The following is a 21,155-nucleotide window of genomic DNA, read 5'->3' on the forward strand; positions in this document are numbered from 1 at the left end:
GAGCCCGTCCTCATATTCCTGGCTGCTTCTTTGGCAGGTCTGTTTACTCAGAAGCTGACCTACGAGAACGGGGTGCTGAAGATGAACTACACCGGGGGCGACACCTGCCACAAGGTGTACCAGCGCTCCACCACCATCTTTTTCTACTGTGACCGCAGCACGCAGACGGTGAGTGTACTCAGGGTGGGAACTTCCCCCTGGCTTTGCTGCCTTCTTTCAGAAAATAAGCCCGCCCTTACCGCCTTGTGCAACCTCCTGGCTAAACCTAGTTCAAGTGTGTGATTCACAGACCCTCAATCAGTTTTGTCTCGAGCTTAACGAGCAGGTCCGTCCCTTCCTATGTGCGTCCTCAAAGCACCGGCCACCCAGGGTTTCCAGTTTCATGCGCTCGTCTCTGCCCTTGCAGCCCATGTTTCTCCAGGAGACTTCCGATTGCTCCTACTTGTTCGAGTGGCGCACGCAGTACGCCTGCCCGCCCTTCGACCTGATCGAGTGTTCATTCAAGTAAGTCGATGGGGCGTTGACTCTCGGAGGGCAGTCAGGTTTACACGGTAGTATTTTGCTTTAATAGCTGGTGGCTGGCGGGGATGGAGAATTAGATTAGGTGAGTCCCTAGGCTTTAGTTCCTGCATATTACACTCTTGGATTGCTCTTGGCTTAGGTCCATTGCTTCTTGGGTTTTAGGTCCTCTGTTTTGTATTCTTTTGTTTTGTTGGAGTGTATCCTCCTGTATTGTGGAGAGGTTGGGTAGCAGAGAACCCAGGCATTGTCTGAAAATGCCACTGACTTGCTCTCAGATCCGATTAACTGGGACTGGGATTATGACAGAGTCAAATTAGTTTTCCTTCAGTTTTGAAGGCCTTGTCCCATTTCCGACAAGAATCATGCACGTTTGGTGAAAAAGTTTGTTGCTCATCTTCTGTGAGTTTTTACTCCATTCTGGAGTATTTTCTGAACTTAAAAAAAACTATCCTTTGAAAAGTTTTATTTTAAATTTCACATAAGTCCTTCTAATTATCTCTGAGGATATGAATTCTAATTTTTGTTTTCTTTTTAAAAAAATCTCATCATGCTTTCCCTGAATTATAATCCATTTTCTTTTAACGGTTGCCTTACACATGTATTTTTGATTTAACAGGAAGCTAAAGTTGACCCATAGCTCTACCCACCCCTCCAACCATGAAATAACAGAGAATGTTTTAGCACCAAACACACTCTCCCAAACTCCACAGGACTGTGGGCTAGTGTTTTAATTCTGACTTTTTTTTTCCTTCTCACATAAGTTGTAAGTTGTGGTTTTAAAAAATACTCATTGGTTGTTTGACTATATAGATTTCTTCCTTTGAAAATGAACAGAAATATCTCTGTTTCTTTGGCTTACTCTTCCTTTTTGCATTGTACCCTTTCCTTTTGACCTGATTTTCATTCTCTAAGTTTAGTATGATGCTACGCAGCACGCTTGTTTGCAGATTGCTTGCCTCTGGTCTCTGTTGGGGTAGGGAGTTTGTGCCAGGATGTCCCACATGGGACTAGGAAGGAACTAGTGTGTCTTCCGACCCTGGCTCCTCAGGCTGTTGCAGCTGGTCCTGGGGTCCAAGCCATACCGTAACACTGGCGGTCCTATACCAGTAGGGAGTGTGTGGAGTTAATCTTGGTCCTCATGTGAAAAGGCTGAGTTTTATCACCACTCGCTTGGTACAGAAGTCCAGGTGAACACTTACGTGTGTGTGCACCAGCCCTTAGGAGGTAATCCGTCTAGGGCCGCTGTTAGGGAATCTGGCCTTTCAGTCCTAGTTCCATTCCTGGGTAGATAACCTGCCTTTTCTGTATATGTTCTCTTGGCTTTGTTCTGTGGCCTCAGTCTGTTTTGCTTACGCGTGGCTTTGTTATTTATGTTGCTTGGAAGGTGGTACTTTCTAAAACTGAAGATGTATGCCTGTTATTCAGTTAGGGATATTTTCAGTGACTGTGTTTTTGAAGGTTGCCTCTAACCTAGTCTGTGCCTTTTGTTCTGGGCCTTTTATTAATCATATCTTAAACTTTGCCTGTTGTATGCACCGTATATTTTGAATGTTTTTTTAATCTGTTTTTGTACCGTTTTCTGTTTCCTTAGATCTGTTTCCCATTAACTGATTCTCTCATCAGCTGATTCGATTTGCTCTTCTGCCTGTTCGTTGTCTTTTTAATTTTCATGACTGAGTTCTGTTTGGTACTCTTTCTCATTTCTTCCTCCATTTCATCATTTCTTCTCTCCACTCCGCCCCCCTTCTTTTATTATAGTTGCAGTTTCTTCTTTTAGGTCTTTAACCATTTACAGTAAATACCCGTTATATGAAGTTCTCGAGGATCAGCTTCTGCAAATGTCTGTGTCTCCCACAGATGCAGATATTAATGCCTGCCCCATTCTTTCTCTCTCATCCCATTAATGGTCCCTCAACTTTCAAAGTACCTAGAGTTCTGTCTTCCAGAAGCAGCACTGCCCTCCCCCCACCCCGGTTTAGACCATCCCCGTCTGCCCCTGCATGGGTGCAGCGGTCCCTCAGTGATCCCCTGGCCATGGTGGACTGGCCCTGCACAGGGGTTAGAGGTCGTATTAGACGAGACCAAGTGTGTGTTCAGAGTGGTATGGCTGTAGACCAGAGTGGTCCTGGGAGATTGTAAGTTAGCCCAGGCCTATCTTGTCACGACCCCGTGATGCGATGAAGCCCCCGTGTTGCTTGGAGCTACCAGCTGAAGTCGGCTGGTTGGGGCTGGAACACCCCCTGCCCTGCTGCCAGCCTCAGCCCCCACTGTGCCACGGCTCCTGTCTGCTCTGCCCCAGCCACATGGGGCCCCGTGTTTTCCTGTGGACACCCTGGCGTTCTGTGCCCCAGGCCCCTGATTCCCTCTGCTCCCCCTGCCCGGTTGCCTGTGGGGCGGGCTCTTCCGCATCATCCTGAGCTTATTCAGAGATGGCCTTCTCAGAAAGGCCTTCTCTGGCCACTGTCTAAAAATTTCACTTCGTCTTTCCCCTCTCAAACTTCATATTCCCTTCCCTGCCTTATTTTTTCTCTTCACTCTGATTACCATCTGTTATTCTGTACATTAAAAAAAAAAAAATTACCCGTGGCCTCTTCAGACTTCATAGGATGGGCGATTTTTATCCGTTTCCATCAACACAGCACCACCCCCTCTGGTGTGTAGTTTGTGAACAAATGGCTGACTCTAGTCTCCTCAGGTTAAGTGGTGTCTCTAGCTGTCCTGCGTCTCCACCTGACTTGGACCCCGTGGGCAGACTGTGTGTCTTTCTCAGCCTTGACTCTGCACCTGACAGAGGCCTGGCTCTCGGTACCTGTCCCTGCCTGGGGTTTGTGCAGGAAGTAAACCTTCCCCCGAGGAGGTCAACGCCAGCCCAATTTACTTCGGGGACCGCTGGGGGCCTCCGGCTTGGACAGCAGGTGGCTTGGCCGGGATGCCCGGGGAGCTGCGTGTCTCAGCCGTCTGTTCACCTGTCTCCTCACCGCCCTGAGCAGGGCGCACACTTATGCTTTGCTTTTTTCTATTGTTGTTGAGTACATAATTTCGTTGCGCCAAGGTTTGGCGTTTCCTGAGCTCAGGCTGTGTTGTTGCTGATTCCGCCTGGAGCTGGGAGACCCCAGGGGTCAAGTCCAGCCTCTGGTAGGGTCTGTTGCCCTGGGGTGTCAGGAGTACACTCTTGTGCACTGAGCCTTTCCAGCCGGGGTGCTCAAGACCGAGTCAGAATCTGGCTGCACCTCACCGTGGCACTTTTTCTTTCCCTGCAGAAACGAGGATGGGAACACTTATGACCTCTCGTCCCTGTCGCGGTACAGCGACAACTGGGAGGCTGTCACGGGCACGGGGTCCACCGAGCACTATCTCATCAACGTGTGCAAGTCTCTGTCCCCGCAGGCTGGCTCGGGTGAGTGGGGGGCACGGCGGCTCGTGGCTCGTAGGGAGTTTGGCGGGGGAGAGAGGGAGTCAGGACGGATTCTTTGAAGTCACATCACTCCGACATGGGAGTAGGGACACATTAGCCTGAAAGTGGAAGGAGGACTTGCGGGTCTTGATGACCAGGCCCTGGTGTGGTCCAGGGTAAGTCAGTGCTGAAGGCGTGCTGGGAGCGTGAGGACCTGTTTGAAGTGCCAAGAGATGGAGGTCGCGGGAGGTAATCATGGTGGTGGCTGAGGTCAGGCCAGGAGATCAGAAGGCAGGGAATGGCTGTGCGGGCACAACCCTCTGTATTTACTGATAGTAAAGCGGGTGGGGGTCCTGATACGATGCACCCAGACCCTTGGGGCCAGTGATGAGGTGAGAGCTGGTTGGACCCAGGGTATTAGGAGCAGCAACCCAGAGAGACCCCGATGCCCGCCTCAGCCTGCTAGGATCCTGAAGACGGAGCTTGTTCTGTCTCCCTGGCAGGTCTATGCAGCCCCACTCACATCTTGAGTGATTTTTCTCTGCTGCATGCTGTGTGGGCATGGCCCACTTCCCTTTGCTTTGTGTGCTGGCCAGCCTGGTGACCAACACTCTCAGTCCATGAAGTGGGGCCCACCCGTTCTTTCCCCAGGGCAGGTGACTCGGACATTTCCAAGACTGGGAAGTTGGCGCAGTTCTTGGTGACTTCTGAAATAAAGATAGCACGTGAACATAGGTCATTTGCAACGTCCTGTGGGCTCAGTCTGGGTATTCTCAGCTTCATCCTGTTTGGGGGTCAGAAAAATTGAGGCCATCCTGTCTTGAATTCTCCTGACTCTCCACATCTAACCCCCCCACTCCCCCAGTCCATCTGTGGTAAAATAGTTTCATGCTATGAGAGCTCGTGGTGTCATCAGCATCTGACTTAAATGATGGGAATCACTGGTATTTTGGAGTGATCGTTAGAGTCAAATGTGTCACGTGACGGACGTTAGGTGCCTTGTGAGTCCTAGTCTGGAAAGCGGCCGGTGGTTGCTCTTAATCGTCTTTGCTTGTGCTGCAGATCCATGTCCTCCGGAGGCAGCTGTGTGTCTGCTGGGCGGCCCCAAGCCTGTGAACCTGGGCAGGGTGCGGGACAGTCCTCAGTGGAGCCAGGGCTTGATCCTCCTGAAGTACGTCGACGGCGACTTGTGTCCAGACCAGATTCGGAAGAAGTCAACCACCATCCGCTTCACTTGCAGTGAGAGCCACGTGGTGAGTGACCCAGCTGTGTCCACCCCGGCGTGGGTCCTGAGTCAGAAGGACTGACGTCTCACTTCCTTCCGGTGCGCGGTGAAGCCCACAGGGTGACCCAGCCTAACGGGGCTCAGGCAGTGCGGCCTTGGGCCTATGATCCCGGGTGCCCACCCTGGCAATTCAATGTCCTGAGTTAGGGGCTCCCCTGGTGGCTTAGTGGGCGAGTATCTGCCTGCAGTGTGGGAGCTGCAGGTTCAGTCCCGGGACTGGGAAGATCCCCTGGAGAAGGGAATGGCTTACCCACTCCAGTATTCTCGCCTGGAGAATCCCATGGACAGAGGAGACTGGTGGGCTACAGTCTGAGGGGTTGCAGAGAGTCCGACACGACTGTGACTCATCGTGAAAGTCTTACTCAGCCCCCTGGAGGCTGGAGAGAGAACTGCCATTTGCCAACCTGCCTTTCATTTTCGGGGGTAAAAACAGCAGGTTCCAAGCCAGCTCTCGCGTTTCCTGACCGTGCACCCCAGTCCCTTCATCCCTCTGAGCTGGTCACTTGTTACCAACACGAGCTCCCACGAGGTTAGAGAGGAGAGACCTGAGGCTCCGGGCCCTGTTGCTGGCTTGTGGTTGGCGCATGAGAGCCGACGTCCTGTCTCATCTCTGGGCAGTCCCTTCCCCAGAGGGTTAGTCTGTGCAGTGTGGAGGTGGGTACAGAATTAATTGTCTTCTTGGACTGTTTTTTTTACCATGGGGACATTTCCATCTGGGAGATGAAGGTGCTTTTGTGGGAGATGAGGGTTGTGGCTACGGGCCATGAGGACAGGCTGAACTAGCCCACTCAGTGTCACCGTCCAACTGCGTGTGAGGGAGCCCCAGGGAGAGGCGCCTGGGGGCCTGAGGCCTGCCCCTCTGGACGGGGTGGATGCTGAGGTTCTCCTTGGGAGACCATGCGAGGCTGAGCCTGGACCCCCAAGCTGCTGGGGTGCAGACACCCTGGGTCCCCATAGACTCCCTGTGTGACTGAGCAGAGAGGCGTATGGCTTAGCAGGACAGTTGAGGGGCTCCTGAGGACTCTGTACGTGGGTGCCTGGGTCTGGGTTGTCTGGGGAGAAGGGTCCTGCTGCACCAGTCTGGCCTGAGCCATGTGGATGAGGCACGTCTGAAAGGCGGGGAGTCTCCGCGCCCGAGCGGTGCAGGGGTCGGTGAGTTCACAGCTCTCACTAGTCCTCCTGGCGGCACTTCCCCTTTTGTCCCCGGTAACAAACTTCAGTTCCGGTTTTCAGGACATGACCTCTGGTTTCCTCATTCATTTGCCCTCCTGGTCCCCCGCGCGCCATCTCACCGCTTGGCTGCAGGACATGCCCCTGGCCCCCGCGTGGATCTCAGGCCTCGTCTCGTCCTGTGTGTGTCAGGGCCCTCAGGGGCATCTCAGGAGCAGACGCTGACCCCTTGCCTTTTCTGAACCTGCCCCTGTCCCACGAAGACCCCGGGACGGACGAGTCACAGGCGGCGCAGCGGAGCTTCTGTTGACTGGGTCGGCGCTGTTCCCTGTGGCCCGTCGGCAGCCATCTTTGTTTTTGCTCGTTTTTAGAACTCCAGGCCCATGTTCATCAGTGCGGTGGAGGACTGCGAGTACACCTTCTCCTGGCCCACGGCCGCCGCCTGCCCGGTGAAGAGCAACGTGCACGACGACTGCCAGGTCACCAACCCCGCCACGGGTGAGTGAGGGACCCCGCCGGCCTCCCCAGCCCTGTCCCCCCGGTGAGGGACCCCGCCCCCGCGGTGAGGGACCCGCCCCCGTGGTGGGGAACCCTGCCTCCGCGGTGAGGGACCCGCTGGCCTCCCCTGCCCCGCCCCCACAGTGAGGGACCCTGCCCCCGCAGTGAGGGACCCCCCACCGGCCTCTCGCGCCCCACCCCACCGCTGCCGTGAGGGATCCGCACCTCCCGCCCCGGACCCCAGCGTGATGAGAGGCTCCGGATGAAGTTGAGGAGCAGACAGTGTCCTGTCTGGAGGTGGACGCTGGCCTTTTGTGCCGGCTCTGCGGGCTGCTGTCGAATGGGGAGTCCCCTTCAGTGGAGGAGACCGCCTGTCCCCCTGAGACCTGTGTTCCCACTGCCCTTGTTTCTGGGGCTGTCGATCCCTGGCTCTTGGCTTGTGGAGGTGGAGTCGATCTCCTGTTCCTTTTCAGCGTTAATCTGGGCAGGGGGCAGGGCGGGGGGACACCCAGGAAACTGCTCAGTCTCAGCGCTGGGGACCTGGGAGGCCGCAGGGTGCTTCTCTGGCAGCCGGAAGTGCTGTCGTGGCCTCCCCAACTTCCCCCCACCCCGAATCACAGGGGCTGCTGAGGGCCAGCCCCAGGAGGATGCTCCACCTCCCCCCTAATACTCTCTAGCGGGTCAGGAAGCTTCTCAGGGCCCGGCCGGTGAAGGGGGAAGATTTATCACGAGGAATCCAGGGCCAGATGGCCCGTGGGATCTGTGTCTGAGCAGGCGGTTGAGGGGGTCACTGTGTCCCCCTGCCCACCCCGTGCAGGACACCTGTTTGACCTGACCTCTCTGAGCGGCCGGATCGGCTTCACCGCCGCCTACAGCGAGAAGGGGCTAGTCTTCCTCAGTGTGTGTGGGGAGAATGAGAACTGCGCCTCCGGAGTGGGTGAGTGCAGCCTGCCCTCCACGCCCCTCTCTGGTGAAGAGATCACACGCCTTCATCGGCAGCAACCCTCTTGGGGTTGGGGCGGGGGCCGTGAGGGGGTGATTTATAACCATGGGGTGAAGTATTAGACGTGTAGCATCTGTTGAAATCGGGTAGCACCCCCAGGAGTGCCAGCTGTGGCTCGCAGCATCTGGGTCTGCAGGAAGCAAGTGCTTTGGGTCCCTGACTGTGTGTCCTTCCCACCGGCTCTGTGCTGGGCATAGGGGCCTGCTTCGGGCAGACCAGGATCAGCGTGGGCAAGGCGAGCAAGAGGCTGACCTACGTGGACCAGGTCTTGCAGCTGGTGTATGAGAACGGCTCCCCCTGCCCCTCCAAGACCGGCCAGAGCTACAAGAGCGTCATCAGCTTCGTGTGCAGGCCCGAGGCCAGGCCCACCAACAGGCCCATGCTGATCTCCCTGGACAAACGCACGTGCACGCTTTTCTTCTCCTGGCACACGCCCCTGGCCTGTGAGCAGACGGTGAGTCCGGGGCGGCCCAGCCCAGGGGCCCTCTGCTTCTCTCGGGTCCCAGCTCACCCCTGCCTGCTTCTTATCCACTCCTGTGGCCCCGATAATGCTTGATTCAGAGTGCCCGACGCTAAATAAAGTAAAGCACATGGCGGGGGTGGGGGTGGGGTTGATCCTCCTTTAGCGCATTTCCCGTTCAGCCTAAATCCTCGCGGTGACCGCTGGTCAGTGGTCAGGAGCTCAGTTGTCGTAGATGCCAACATAGAGGCGTGTTTCCTGTCTGATAGACCGAGTGCTCCGTGAGGAACGGCAGCTCCCTCATCGACCTGTCCCCACTCATCCACCGCACCGCGGGTTACGAAGCGTACGATGAGAGTGAGGACGAGCGCTCAGACACCAGCCCCGACTTCTACATCAACATCTGCCAGCCTCTCAACCCCATGCACGGGGTGGCCTGCCCTGCCGGCACCGCTGTGTGCAAGGTTCCTGTGGACGGCTCCCCGATAGTGAGTATGGGGCCCGAGGGCAGAGGCCGTCCCACAGGGTGTTTCAGCAGCCCCCCCGGCATGTCGTGTGTCTTGCTGTTGGTGGAGAGTCTTCAGGCAGAACGAACGGGGAAGTGAGTTGGGACTCTGTGATTCTGGGTCCGCTAGGGGAAGAGGAATGTGAGGGTTTGTGCATTGAGCTATCACTTGTTGTGATAGAAGTTACGGAAGAAAATGTGAACACGTGTGCAGAGCTGTGGCATTTTTGTTATCAGGTCACAAGTCCCCAAGGATGTTGATGGAGCTTGGTGTCTGCTTGAGTGCGGGTCTTGGGTCATTAAAAGCTTGTGAAATACAAGCATGTTCTTTGGTAAATGAGTTTATAGTTAAGGGCGTGAGCCAGTTGGCTAATAACTGAGCATTCTGCCCTGAAAGCTTCGGTGTACGCCAGCATTTCCCAGCGTAGGTTTGGGCCTCCAGGCATTGCCTTCATGAGTTATGGTCACGTTTTGTCCAGTTCTCAGCGTTGTTATTTGAAATGAGATGCGCCCCAGGAGTGGTCTGTTTCTCACTTGCTTTAACTGTGGGTCCGGTCCCCAGGGACCTAGATGTCCTTGTAATGGATGGACGTTACCAGTGGTGCGGGTGGGGAGAGACATGGGCAGTGGTTGGGAACGTTGGCCGTGATGTGAGCTTGACCAGAGCGTGGCTGTGTGACAAGCGCAGGGCCTGGACAATTGGTGTTGGCAGGAAGTGCTTGTGGTCAGCCTTCCTGGCAGTAGCCGGGGAGCCGTCTTCTCCTGTGTGGCTACCTTCTTCCAGGTTTAAAAATAATAGAGGCAGTTCTCTAACCAGAGAGGGTGGTGTGTCATCGTGGCCCCAGCGTGGTGGATAGAACATGTTGTGTGGCTTCATTTACACACTCACACACTCATCTCACACACCACACACATTCATCTCTCACCACATACACACACTCATCTCACACACACCTCACACTCATCTCTCACACACCACATACACTCATCTCTCACACACCACATACACACACTCATCTCACACACCACACACACACATATCTCTCACACACCACACACACACACATCTCTCACACACTGCACACTCATCTCACAAACCACACACTCATCTCTCACAGACACTCATCTCTTACCGCACACACACACTCATCTCACACACACCTCACACTCAGCTCACACATCACACACACTCATCTCACACCGCACACACTCATCTCACACCACATACACACTCATCTCACACCTCACACTCATCTCACACACCACATACACTCATCTCTCACCACATACACTCATCTCTCACACACCACATATGCACACTTATCTCTCACACACCACACACTCATCTCTCACACACACAGCCTCTCACATACCACACACTCATCTCTCACACACACTCATCTCTCACACACACACACATCTCTCACACACCGCACACACACACTCATCTCATACACACCTCACACTCATCTTACACACCACATACTCATCTCTCACACACACTCATCTCACACACACACACACATCTCTCACACACCGCACACACACACTCATCTCATACACACATACCACACTCATCTCACACACACACACCTCACACAAACACTCATCTCACACACACAGCTCTCACACATCGCACACACATCTCACACACACATCTCACTGCACACACACACTCATCTCACACCTCACTCATCTCTCACACACCACACACACTCATCTCAAACACACACTCATCTCACACACACACACATCTCACACACACACTCATCTCTCACACCACACATACACACATCTCACACCGCGCACACACACTCATCTCACACACCGGACACACACACTCATGTCACACACACCGCACACTCATCTCTCACACACCACATACACACTCTTCTCACACACACTCATCTCTCACACACCACACACCCTGATCTCTTACGCATCGGATACACACACATCTGACATACACACTCATCTCTCACACACTTACCATATACACATCTCTGTCACTCACACACGCGTATCACACACACACATTCATCTCACATATGCACTCATCTCACATATTTGCTCATTTCACACACGCTTGCCACATACACACACTTATCACACTCATCTCACACACATTGTACTCATCTCACCTACACACACACACTCATCTCACATATGCGTTTATCTCACATGCACACTCATCTCTCAAACACACATACATACACACCATTCCTGGCCAATCACATTTCTTTCATTTTTGTGCCTATTTGCTCAAAAACCCTGGCTGAGCAGCCAGTGTGTGCCAGGGGCTGAGCGAAGCCACAGAAGGTGGTGGGGGTGTGAGTGTGTGCTGTGTGCCCCCCGCGGACACGCCTCAGCGCTGCTGAGGAGATGGGGCAGCCGTGTGTGTCCTGCCTCCAGCCGGCAGGTCCAGGAACGGAGCAGCTTTCCCACTGTGACCTGACTCCTGTTGCCTGGAATCTTTGAAAGGGGACCCTGAGTAGATGCCTGGGTGATAAATTTGTCCCTTAGTCAAGCGTTAGTCACTCAGTGGTGTCCGACTCTGCGACCTCACGGACTGTAGCCTCCAGGCTCCTCTGTCCATGGGGTTCTCCAGGCAAGGATACTGGATGTGAGTTGCCATGCCCTCCTCCAGGGGATCTTCCCCACCCAGGGGTTGAACCCGGGTCTCCTGCATGGCAGGCAGGTCATTACCATGTGAGCCCCAGGGAAGCCCAGCCCTGAGCAGAAGCGCACCGCTGCTGCTCCTGTAGCCGACGCCGTCTGGCCAAGTGAGGCTCTTTTTTTGTGCCTCACTGTCAGGCCTTTGCGGGTGAGCCGCTGGTAATGGGGTTTCTTTAGGTGCTACTTGTCCTCAAAACTGAGGACGTGCAGTTTTTGTAACTTCTCTGTCAGCCCTTACTCCTCTAACCTGGGGAACGATTACCTTCTCGAAACGTCGTCTGCTTTCTCTTTGTTCAGGATATTGGCCGAGTGGCAGGACCTCCGATCCTCAACCCCATAGCCAACGAAGTTTACTTGAACTTTGAAAGCAGCACCCCTTGCTTGGCAGACCGGCATTTCAACTACACCTCACTGATCACGTTTCACTGTAAGCGGGGCGTGAGCATGGTAAGTGAGCACTGGCGTACAAGGTAGGAGCTGGTGTGCGGGTCGGCCAGCCAGAGCCGGAGGCCCACGAAGCCTGTTTCGGACGAGGGCTGCCCGTGTTCACAGCACCTGCCGCGCACCGGGTGCTGTGTCAGTCGTGTGTGGAACCATTTCAGGTCCTAAGTTTAGCAATAAGTAGGCCCTCCCTGAGTTACCAGGGCAGATTTTGTACAAGGAGGCTTGTTGTAATAAATGCTCGAGCAAAGAAGTAGCCTTCACCTTTGCCTGGAAGTGAAAGAAGGTGTTAGTCACTCAGTCATGTCTGACTCTGCGACCCCATGGACTGTAGCCCGCCAGGCTCCTCCGTCCGTGGGATTCTCCAGACAAGAATACTGGATTGGGTTGCCGTTCTCTTCTCCAGGGAATCTTCTTGACCCAGGGGTTGAACCCGAGTTTCCTGCATTGCAGGCAGATTCTTTACTGTCTGAGCTATCTGCCTACCATCATACTAAAATGTCAACTTTGGTTTTCTTTTTTTGAATTTTAACATTACTGACTTTATTCTTGTTGGGAAGTCAGACATTTTGGCAGCTGTAATCGTTCAGGATGTAATTCATATTTCACAAATTAGCAAATGAAAGACCTTTGGGATAAAAGTTTCAGTAGCTACGATAGTGTACCATCTACTTTTAAGGAGGCCATTGATTTTTCTCTTCTGTGCAGTTAAAAAACAGCTTCCTGTAAAAAAAGAGCGCTGTTTTGTTGTAAGGAGTTTCGTGTAAATTTTCTCTTGCCTTCCATCTGGGAACAGGAGATAAACCAGTGGTTTGCGGCTCCTGTTTCGTGATGACCTGGGAGGGCTGCCTGACGTCACGTGGCCCTGCAGGGGCACGGGGTCCCCACCGCTGCTCCACCGGAATGTTCTGTGCTGGCGGCCTGGGTCTCAGCCCCCTGTGCTGCCCGTTTATTTTGTATTAGAGTGTAGTTGTTTAAGGAAAGAGGAGGAGATGGTCAGGTGGCATCACCGACTCAATGGGCATGAATTTGGGCCAACTCTGGGAGACAGTGAGGGCCAGGGAGGGCTGACGCGCTGCGATCCATCGAGTCGCAAAGAGCCGGCCACGACTTTGTGACGAACAGCACAGTGGTATAGCCACTAACAGTGTTGTGATAGTTCCGGTGAACAGCGAAGGGACTCAGCCAGACACATACATGCATCCATTCTCCCCCCAGACTCCCCTCCCATCCAGGCTGCCAGTTAACATTGAGCAGAGTTCTCTGTGTTCTGTAGCAGGTCTTTTTTTGGTTATCCATTTTAAATATAGCATTGCATACGTGTCCATTGGAAATTCTCTAAACTCTCTCCTCTGCCATACTTGTGCTTCTGAAATTCCTAAACTCTGGAAAGCTTACAAGTCCTTTGATGGGAATGGGCGATGTGGGTGAGTGGACGGTGGCAGGAAGGGGCTCGCGGCCACCTTCCCAGGAAGGGCTGCCATCCTGGGCGTCTGCATGGAAACCTCACAGCTCCTGGACCAACATGTCGCCCCCGTTCACATGTTGCCGAGTGGGAGGGGAGTCCCGAATGACCGAGGTGCGGGCAGCCGTGACCCGCTAGCCTCTCTTGTCTCTGTGCGTGCGTCTGCGTGTCTGGGGGGGTCTGGACGCGTGTCCGCAGGTGCCCCCCAGACTTCTGCTGGGTCTCAGAGTGGTGGAGTGCTGAGAGCAATGAGTGTTTGGCGGGGCTCAGAAGCAGGGCATCTCACGCTGCATGTGCGGTCCAGTTCAGAGAGACATTTAATGAACTCTCCTTCCCCTACATTTTTTTATCTTTAGTGGAAATATTTCCTCCACGTACATTAATAGGAAAACGCATTCTCAGCAACAATTAATGAAATTCCTCATCTATTTTTACGGCTGCCGCGGAACGAGGGAGGGGAGGCAGTGAGGACGTTGATGGATATTTATTTAGATACTCAGCCTGTGGAATGTCCGGCTGGATCGTGTCTCGCCCTCAGTATAAACATCCCCTCAGTCTCCAGAGACGTGGGTGGGGACAGCCCCTCGAATGTACAGGAAATGCTTGCTCCCTCCTTTGCCGCCGGAGACTCTTTGGTGTCTCAGGCTTCCTTGTTGGAAAGTTTAAAGACCCCCCCCACCTTTTCTCTGAGCTGGTGATCTGGAGTGCTGGCATGCTACGTGCAGGGACACAGGGGCCTGGGGGGCGGAGGGGAGTTAGGTGCAGGCAGGCCTGCCTTGTGGGGCTGCTGCTTGCTCGCCCCTGGCGAAGACGGTGGCTCCCTGCTCTTGGAGAGAGCCCACTGTGGGTCACCTGGGACCCCTGCTGGTCTGGGAGCATCTCTGAGCCCACAGCGCCTGGGGCAGGGGTCCCCAGCCCTGTGGGGGAAGCGGGAAGGTTACTGTGCTTGTTAATCCACGTGGATTTCACACCTGCCCCCACCCCCCAAAACAGGGGACGCCAAAACTGCTGAGGACCAGCGTCTGTGACTTCGTGTTCGAGTGGGAGACCCCGCTGGTCTGTCCCGACGAAGTGAAGACGGAGGGCTGCTCCCTCACGGACGAGCAGCTGTACTACAGCTTCAACCTGTCCAGCCTCTCCAAGAACACCTTCAAGGTAACACTGTGCCCCAGAGCCTGTGACCTCGGGGCCCCTGCTGCCTGGCGTCGCTCTCAGGCTCCTCTGTGTGTTACAATGCGGCCTCCATGAGCGCTGGAGAACCTGCGGTCCCTCAGGCACTGTGGGGGTCTGGGGGACGGACAGGAGTGGTCCTCACTCTGTCCCCAGTGCGGGCTCGGCCTGCCAGGGGCGCTGGACAGTGTGCCAACCAGTCACGGCTTATACCCTAGCTGTGCCCCGCGGTTCAGAGTGAGTCTTTCTCGTGGGCTTGGCGAGTCATTCAGTGAGGAGGGTCACGGGGCCTGTTCCAGGTTGCGGATGGAGAGCAGGAGGCTGCTCAGGGCTGTGTGAGTGACCATGTGCCCGAGGGGGTGGGACCAGCGGAGCCCACGTGGCTCCGCCTCTGCCTGCTGCCCAGAGACCGCCCTCCAGCCCTGACCTGAGACACATTTGGGTGTCAGGGGCTGCTCTCACCCCAGCCTGAATGTCGGGGGGCTGTGCTTCAGAGGCTGGGGCCCACATTCCTGTGGCATAGACGTTACAGAGTCACACAGCTGTGGACCAAGCTGTCCCTGTGTTGTAGATGTTACTGAGTCACACGGCTGTGGGCCAAGCCCACAAGATCCCGGCGCCTTCTGGCGTGTGGCAGCCGGGGAGCGGTGAGCTCTGAGTCGTACGCCCAGGTGCCAGCCATCTGGCTCCCAGAACAAGAGACCTTGCCTCGGCGCAGGCCCCCAGGACGGGTGTGCGGTAGCTTAGAGCTTGCAGAGGCAGGGTGGCCAGCGAGAACCATGTTCAGTTAGGTCGTGGCCACTCTGTGCTCAGTCCCAAGTCATCAGCACTCTGGGGTTACTGGCAGGAGACGCGGCTTAGGGTAGGGGGCAGGCAGCTGGAGCCTCGTGGAAGCGTGGTCTATAGTGCTGCACCAAGAGGCACGGCCTTGGTGAGGAGGGATGTGCCCGGGAGTGGCCAGGGCTTCGTGCTCTGCAGGAGGGCCAAGGAGGGTGAGCTCTCAGGCACTTGCACGACCCATGGACAGAGCTCCACCTTCCTGCTCGTGCCCCCGCCGCCCCCCCCCACCAGCCCCAGCACTGGCCTTGCCCCTCCTGGAGACCCAGTCACAGCACGGGGCGGTGTCTCTGCAGGTGACCCGAGGCCCGCACACCTACAGTGTGGGGGTGTGCACCGCAGCCGCAGGCCTGGATGAAGGAGGCTGCAAGGATGGCGCTGTCTGCCTGCTGTCCGGGAGCAAGGGGGCATCTTTCGGGCGGTTGGCGTCCATGAAGCTGGACTACAGGCATCAGGACGAAGCCGTCATTCTGAGTTATGCCAACGGAGACACTTGTCCTCCGGGTAAGTCTTTGCGGGCGGGCGGAGTGTCTGTTCCCAGTAGACACGGAATTAGACATGGCAGCAGAAGGGAACTCAGGAATGATGCCCCAGATGCCGTGAGCCCCAGCACACGGAATGGTCCATCCTACCAGCCCTGAGTGTGAGCGCTCGGGCCCACGAACAGTCAGTCAATTTAGGGGGGCTTCCCTCGGGGAATCGTCGGTCAAGGCGACCACCCCTGCCGGGCGCAGCTGACGCGGTGCAGATAATCAGGGTCACTCTGAATTCCCCTTCCCAGAAACTGAGGACGGCGAGCCGTGTGTGTTCCCCTTCTTGTTCAATGGGAAGAGCTACGAGGAGTGTGTTGTGGAGAGCAGGGCCAGGCTCTGGTGCGCGACCACTGCCAACTACGACAGAGACCACGAGTGGGGCTTCTGCAAGCACTGTAAGTGGATGCGCTGGGGCCCCCGCTGGCCGGCGCGGTAGCCCTGCACCCGCTGGAGGCCTGGCTTCATGCTCAGATCTTTCTGGACTGTCCGCATTAGCGGCAGCGCTTCTCTTGCGTATGGTGTTTTCTCGCCGGGGCTATTTTCTGTAAAGAAAAGTCATCCTTAATTGCTCTGGGGGTCCAGGTGACAGATAGGTGTGGGGCGGTCAGCTCTCCCCCTCCCCAGCTCCAGGGGCTCGTGTCCGCATGCCAGCCTTTTCAGCACCAGTGGCTCACGTCCACACTCGTTAGAATTGCTGCTGTCCCAGGTCTGCAGGGTGGTGAGGGGTCCTCAGGTCTGCAGGGCCTCATCTGTTGACCATCGGCTCTGCAGTGCACTGTGCCAGGCAGGGGTCGGGGAGGCTCTCAGTGCCCTTGCTGCCGTGGAGAGAATGGACCCACGAGAGTCTTAGTAACATGCAGGGCACAGATAGATGTGAGTTCTCAAGGAGAGTGATGGGACGGGTGCATGACAAGTTGTTTAGTTCTTGTAAGTGGCCATGTTGAGGAATTAGGGCTTCCCTGTGGGCTCAGACAGGAAAGAAGCTACCTGCAATGCAGGAGACCTGGGTTCAATCCCTGGCTCAGAAAGAGCCCCTGGAGAAGGGAGCGGCAACTCACTCCAGTATTCTTGCCTGGAGAATCCCATGGACAGAGGAGCCTGGCGGTCTACAGTCCGTGGGGTCACAAAGAATTGGACACGACTGAGTGACTCACATACACACACACACATAAGGAATTAGAAACATTAAGTCTACAAGGGACTACCGAAGCCGCCTTTGGAGGCTTATTACGACAGGATCTTTTTCCTGGTAGGTTAGATGACATATTTTTAGCTTATCGCAGGATTCTTATTGTTACCATTATCATTCGCACTTTAATCAAGTAATACCTGTTCGCAAGGAGTTGTACTGTTGCTGTGGGGTGGTTAAGTGTGGAAGGGGAACTTGGTCCTAATTTTAGAGTTGAAATGGGAATGAAACACAGAAGGAAGTGGGGGTGGCTGGGGACGGACAGCACACCTCAGCGCCAGCGCCGCGAAGGCGGGCACCCCGGCTGGGCGGGGGGCCTGACACTCGCCTCGCATGCCGCCCCAGCCACCAGCCACCGGACGTCCACCATCATCTTCAAGTGCGACGAGGACGCCGACGTGGGGCGGCCCCAGGTCTTCAGCGAGGTGCGCGGGTGCGAGGTGACCTTCGAGTGGAAGACGAAGGTGGTCTGCCCCCCAAAGAAGATGGAGTGCAAGTTCGTCCATAAGCACCGGACCTACGACCTGCGGCTGCTCTCGTCCCTCACCGGCTCCTGGTCCTTCGTCCATGACGGAGCCTCGTGAGTACCTCCCCCCACCAGCCCGCCGGCCGCGTCCGTCGCAGGCCCAGCATCCCGATGGGGCGAGTGCGCAGAGCTTCAAGCTCCGATTCTGAAGGTGGGATGGCCTTGGGCCTCTGCTTGGGCAGGCCTGGTGTATTCCGGGGGGTTTGGAAGCAGAGGCAGCTAAAGCCAGCCTTGAGATCCCAAAGTAGCTGGTGAGCAGCTGCAGGCCCGATGGAATCAGGCGTGGTTTGCTTCTTGTCTGGGACGCTGTCCGTGTTGGGCTTTCCTGGTAGCTCAGTTGGTAAAGAATCTGCCTGCAGTGTGGGTGACCCAGGCTCCATCCCTGGGTCAGGAAGATCCCCTGGAGAAGGAGATGGCAACCCACTCCAGTATCCTGGCCTGGAGAATCCCATGGACGGAGGAGCCTGGCGGGCTACAGTCCATGGGGTCGCAACAGTCGGACAAGACTTTGACTAAACCACCCGTGTGTGTTGAGTTGATGGGGGTGTTAACTTGCCCCGGTTTGCTTCCCCGACTACCTCGGCCATGCTGGCCCGACCGCTCCATGCTTAGAGCAGTGGGGAGTGTGGACCCGGAAGCCTTGGGAACCTGAAGACGGGGGACGCCTTGCTAAGGTTTCAGCTGCTGCCTGTCCTGACTCGGAGCCGCCTGAGTCTCGGGACTCACCCCGTGTGTCCCCTGCGCGTGTTTTCAGCGTCCACCCACTCTCTGGCCTTTGTTTACCCAGAGACCTGTGTCAGGGCTGTGTCCAGAGGAGCTGGGAGACGCTAGGACGGTAGCCTCTTCTGAAAGGGTGGCAAGAGCTGCCCCCAAGCGTGTCGGGACAGACGCCGACCTTGCTCGCCTCCCGCGTGTCGTTCTGCAGGTACTACATCAACCTGTGTCAGAAAATATACAAGGGACCCCAGGACTGCTCGGAGAGAGCCAGCGTGTGCAAAAGGAGTGCCTCTGGCGAGGTGCAGGTCCTCGGGCTCGTTCACACGCAGAAGCTGGATGTTGTAGGTAAGGCCCTGCGGTCACACGTGTCGCCTCTGAGTTGGGAAGATGAGGGTGTCGTCCTGGGACTGGAGGGTCAGCGCTGGCTTCCGTCGGAACCTGCAGGAGTGTTATTCTCAGTAACCGTTTCTCAGGCAGCCTGGGGCCTCCTGAAGCGTTAGATAAGCACGCTCCTGTTCTGAAACGGCAGGTCCCGGTCTGTGTCTAGAGGGCTGGGTGGTCTTGGGATGTCCAGGGTTCCTCCGAGTCCCTGCTCCAACTGTGGGCCGAGTGCCTGAGTCTCCCCGTACACTGGCATGGGTTTATTCGGGAGAAGCTGGACGACAAACACGAAAACGTGGTCAGGACCATCCAGATGCATCCTCGTAAATGTCTTAATAATTTGACATCAGAAAATGAAGCTCTTTGTTAATAGTTCTGATGGAGAATTTCTTTTGCAGTTGGTTGTTGAGTGAAAGACTCTTTCGTCACGCGAAGGGAGAAGGTTGGGCTTTCTTTTAGGGACAGTCAGGGCTGGTGGAAGGGACAAGAAAGAAAACCATCACTGTGCCTGTTCAGCTGCGGGGTGGGGGGGGGGGGGGGGGGGCGGTCCCCAAGCTGTCCTGATGAAAGCACAGGGAAACAGTCCACTCGAGCTGTTGAAATGGAGAAAGGAAATTCTGGAGGACAGCTGTCACCCTGGAGAGAAACCCCCGACTCTGCAGGTTGGAAGTGGGGGTGAAGTCACCCTCCGCCTGGGCCCCAGCAGAAGTGTCCAGACCTCCCAGCCCGTGACCTTGGAGACCTTGGTTGTTGGCTGCCGTGAAGGGCACCGGGGGCTGAGGGTGGTTCTCTTCCTGTGCCTCGTCATCGTGTGGACGTGTGACCCGGGTCTTCCCACAGCCAAGTGCAAAGACTAGGAGGTTGAAGCCTCCTGAAAAGCATAGTGAGACCTCCTGTTCTCTGACATGCCAGGTGGGATCTTGCCTCTCAGGCCCCAATAGGACAACCGTCTAAGGCCTGTCACTGACCCCACGTTCACTTAGGGGACATCACCTTATGGGGTGAAGAGATGGACTCTTATCACAGAAACCAACAGTCCTCAGAAACTGTGCTTCATATGTGTGTGTGTCATATATGTGTGCGTGTCATATATGTGTGCGTGTCATATATGTGTGTGTGCACGTGTAACCTTCAGCACTTTTCCAGGTCAGCGTCTTAGTCCACTTCTCAGGCTGAGTGCCGAGGCCTGGAAGGTCAAGAGTGCTGCCCATCTCGTCTGCGGTGGGGGGAGCACTTGAATAAGACCTCCACCTGTTGTTCCCATATTCTAGAAGTTTAAGCATTTCTCTTCAAAGCTGTGAAACTTCCAGAATTTTACAGAGAAGCCCAATTATTTATAACAAATTCACCCAGGGTAGCTTTGACCGTGACGGGGGCCGGGAGCCTGGGTCTCACCCCTCAGCTCCCCTTGAGTGGCCCCTGTGCCTCGGCCGTGCCTGGAGGACCCCTGGCAGCTGGCACTGCCCATTCTGGGCCCACTGCCCCTAAGGATGTGGGTTGGGTGTGAGTGCCAGGTCCGAGGACCGCCCTGTGCCAAGAGCCAGGCCTGAGACCGCTGTGTCCCGGCCCCTGGAGCCACCGTCCATCTGCTGAGCAGGGCTGGGCTCGGGTGTCCCCAGGGCAGCTCTCAGAACCTCTGGCCCCTGGGAGCCGGCCGCTGAAAGCGTGTCCCCGCTTCCCTTGGTCCCTGCGGACTAGGCCTCTGCTGGTTCCTCAGCCACGCTCTCTTCAGAAGCAGGAAGAGCCCTGTGTGGAGCCGGGAGACCGAGCAGACCAGGGCGGTCCTGTGTGGGCCGTCTCTCTGCGGGGTGGAGGTCTCGCCCCTGCCCTGTTCATCCCGGGGCACGTGGGGGAAGCGCCGGGCTGGCACAGAGGTCGCTGGGGACCTCAGGCTGCCGCCGTGACCTGCGGTCTAGCCCTGCACGCACGCCGTGCAGGGGCTCCCCGCTCGGCCCTGAGCTGCACGCCCTGGGGTCTCCCTGTCACACAGGTGTGTGCTCACAGGTAGGGGCTGAGGTGTGACCCGCGGTCTCCTCTGGCCACGCAGGTAGTGACACGGGCCAGGTGCGAGTCACCAGGCTGGCAGTGCTGACCGCCAGGGCGATGAGTCTCCAGAGCCACTTGTGACCTGAGGCTCCTAGGATGCCCTAGAGATAACGTCAGTTCAATGGTCTGTGTTTCAGATGACAAAGTCATCGTAACTTACTCTAAAGGCCACCATTGTGGGGACAATAAGACGGCGTCTGCTGTCATTGAGCTGACCTGTGCCAAGACAGTGGGGCGGCCTTCGTTCACGAGGTGAGGGTGCGGGGTCCCCCCGCCCAGGGGGGAGCTGGGTGCTGGGCGGGCTGGGCCCCCGTCAGAGCTCCTCCCCACGGTTTCT

At 56.0% G+C, this 21,155-nt stretch overlaps 1 protein-coding gene across 1 annotated transcript in view; it reads left to right on the forward strand.

The window, feature by feature from the left end:
* The window catches only part of IGF2R (insulin like growth factor 2 receptor), a 103,076-nt gene that overhangs the window by 72,990 nt on the left and 8,931 nt on the right, over positions 1-21,155 (forward strand). The window contains exons 28-42 of the mRNA XM_027972632.2: positions 38-168; positions 407-504; positions 3,783-3,919; positions 4,979-5,169; positions 6,743-6,869; positions 7,687-7,806; positions 8,070-8,326; positions 8,602-8,820; positions 11,811-11,960; positions 14,413-14,574; positions 15,723-15,930; positions 16,208-16,354; positions 17,494-17,728; positions 18,600-18,736; positions 20,956-21,070. Coding sequence (XP_027828433.1) covers positions 38-168; positions 407-504; positions 3,783-3,919; positions 4,979-5,169; positions 6,743-6,869; positions 7,687-7,806; positions 8,070-8,326; positions 8,602-8,820; positions 11,811-11,960; positions 14,413-14,574; positions 15,723-15,930; positions 16,208-16,354; positions 17,494-17,728; positions 18,600-18,736; positions 20,956-21,070 — 2,434 coding nt within the window. The remainder of the gene's footprint in view (positions 1-37; positions 169-406; positions 505-3,782; positions 3,920-4,978; positions 5,170-6,742; positions 6,870-7,686; positions 7,807-8,069; positions 8,327-8,601; positions 8,821-11,810; positions 11,961-14,412; positions 14,575-15,722; positions 15,931-16,207; positions 16,355-17,493; positions 17,729-18,599; positions 18,737-20,955; positions 21,071-21,155) is intronic.

This window comes from Ovis aries, chromosome 8 (genome assembly GCF_016772045.2).
Source record: "Ovis aries strain OAR_USU_Benz2616 breed Rambouillet chromosome 8, ARS-UI_Ramb_v3.0, whole genome shotgun sequence".
Taxonomy (NCBI): Eukaryota; Metazoa; Chordata; class Mammalia; order Artiodactyla; family Bovidae; genus Ovis; species Ovis aries.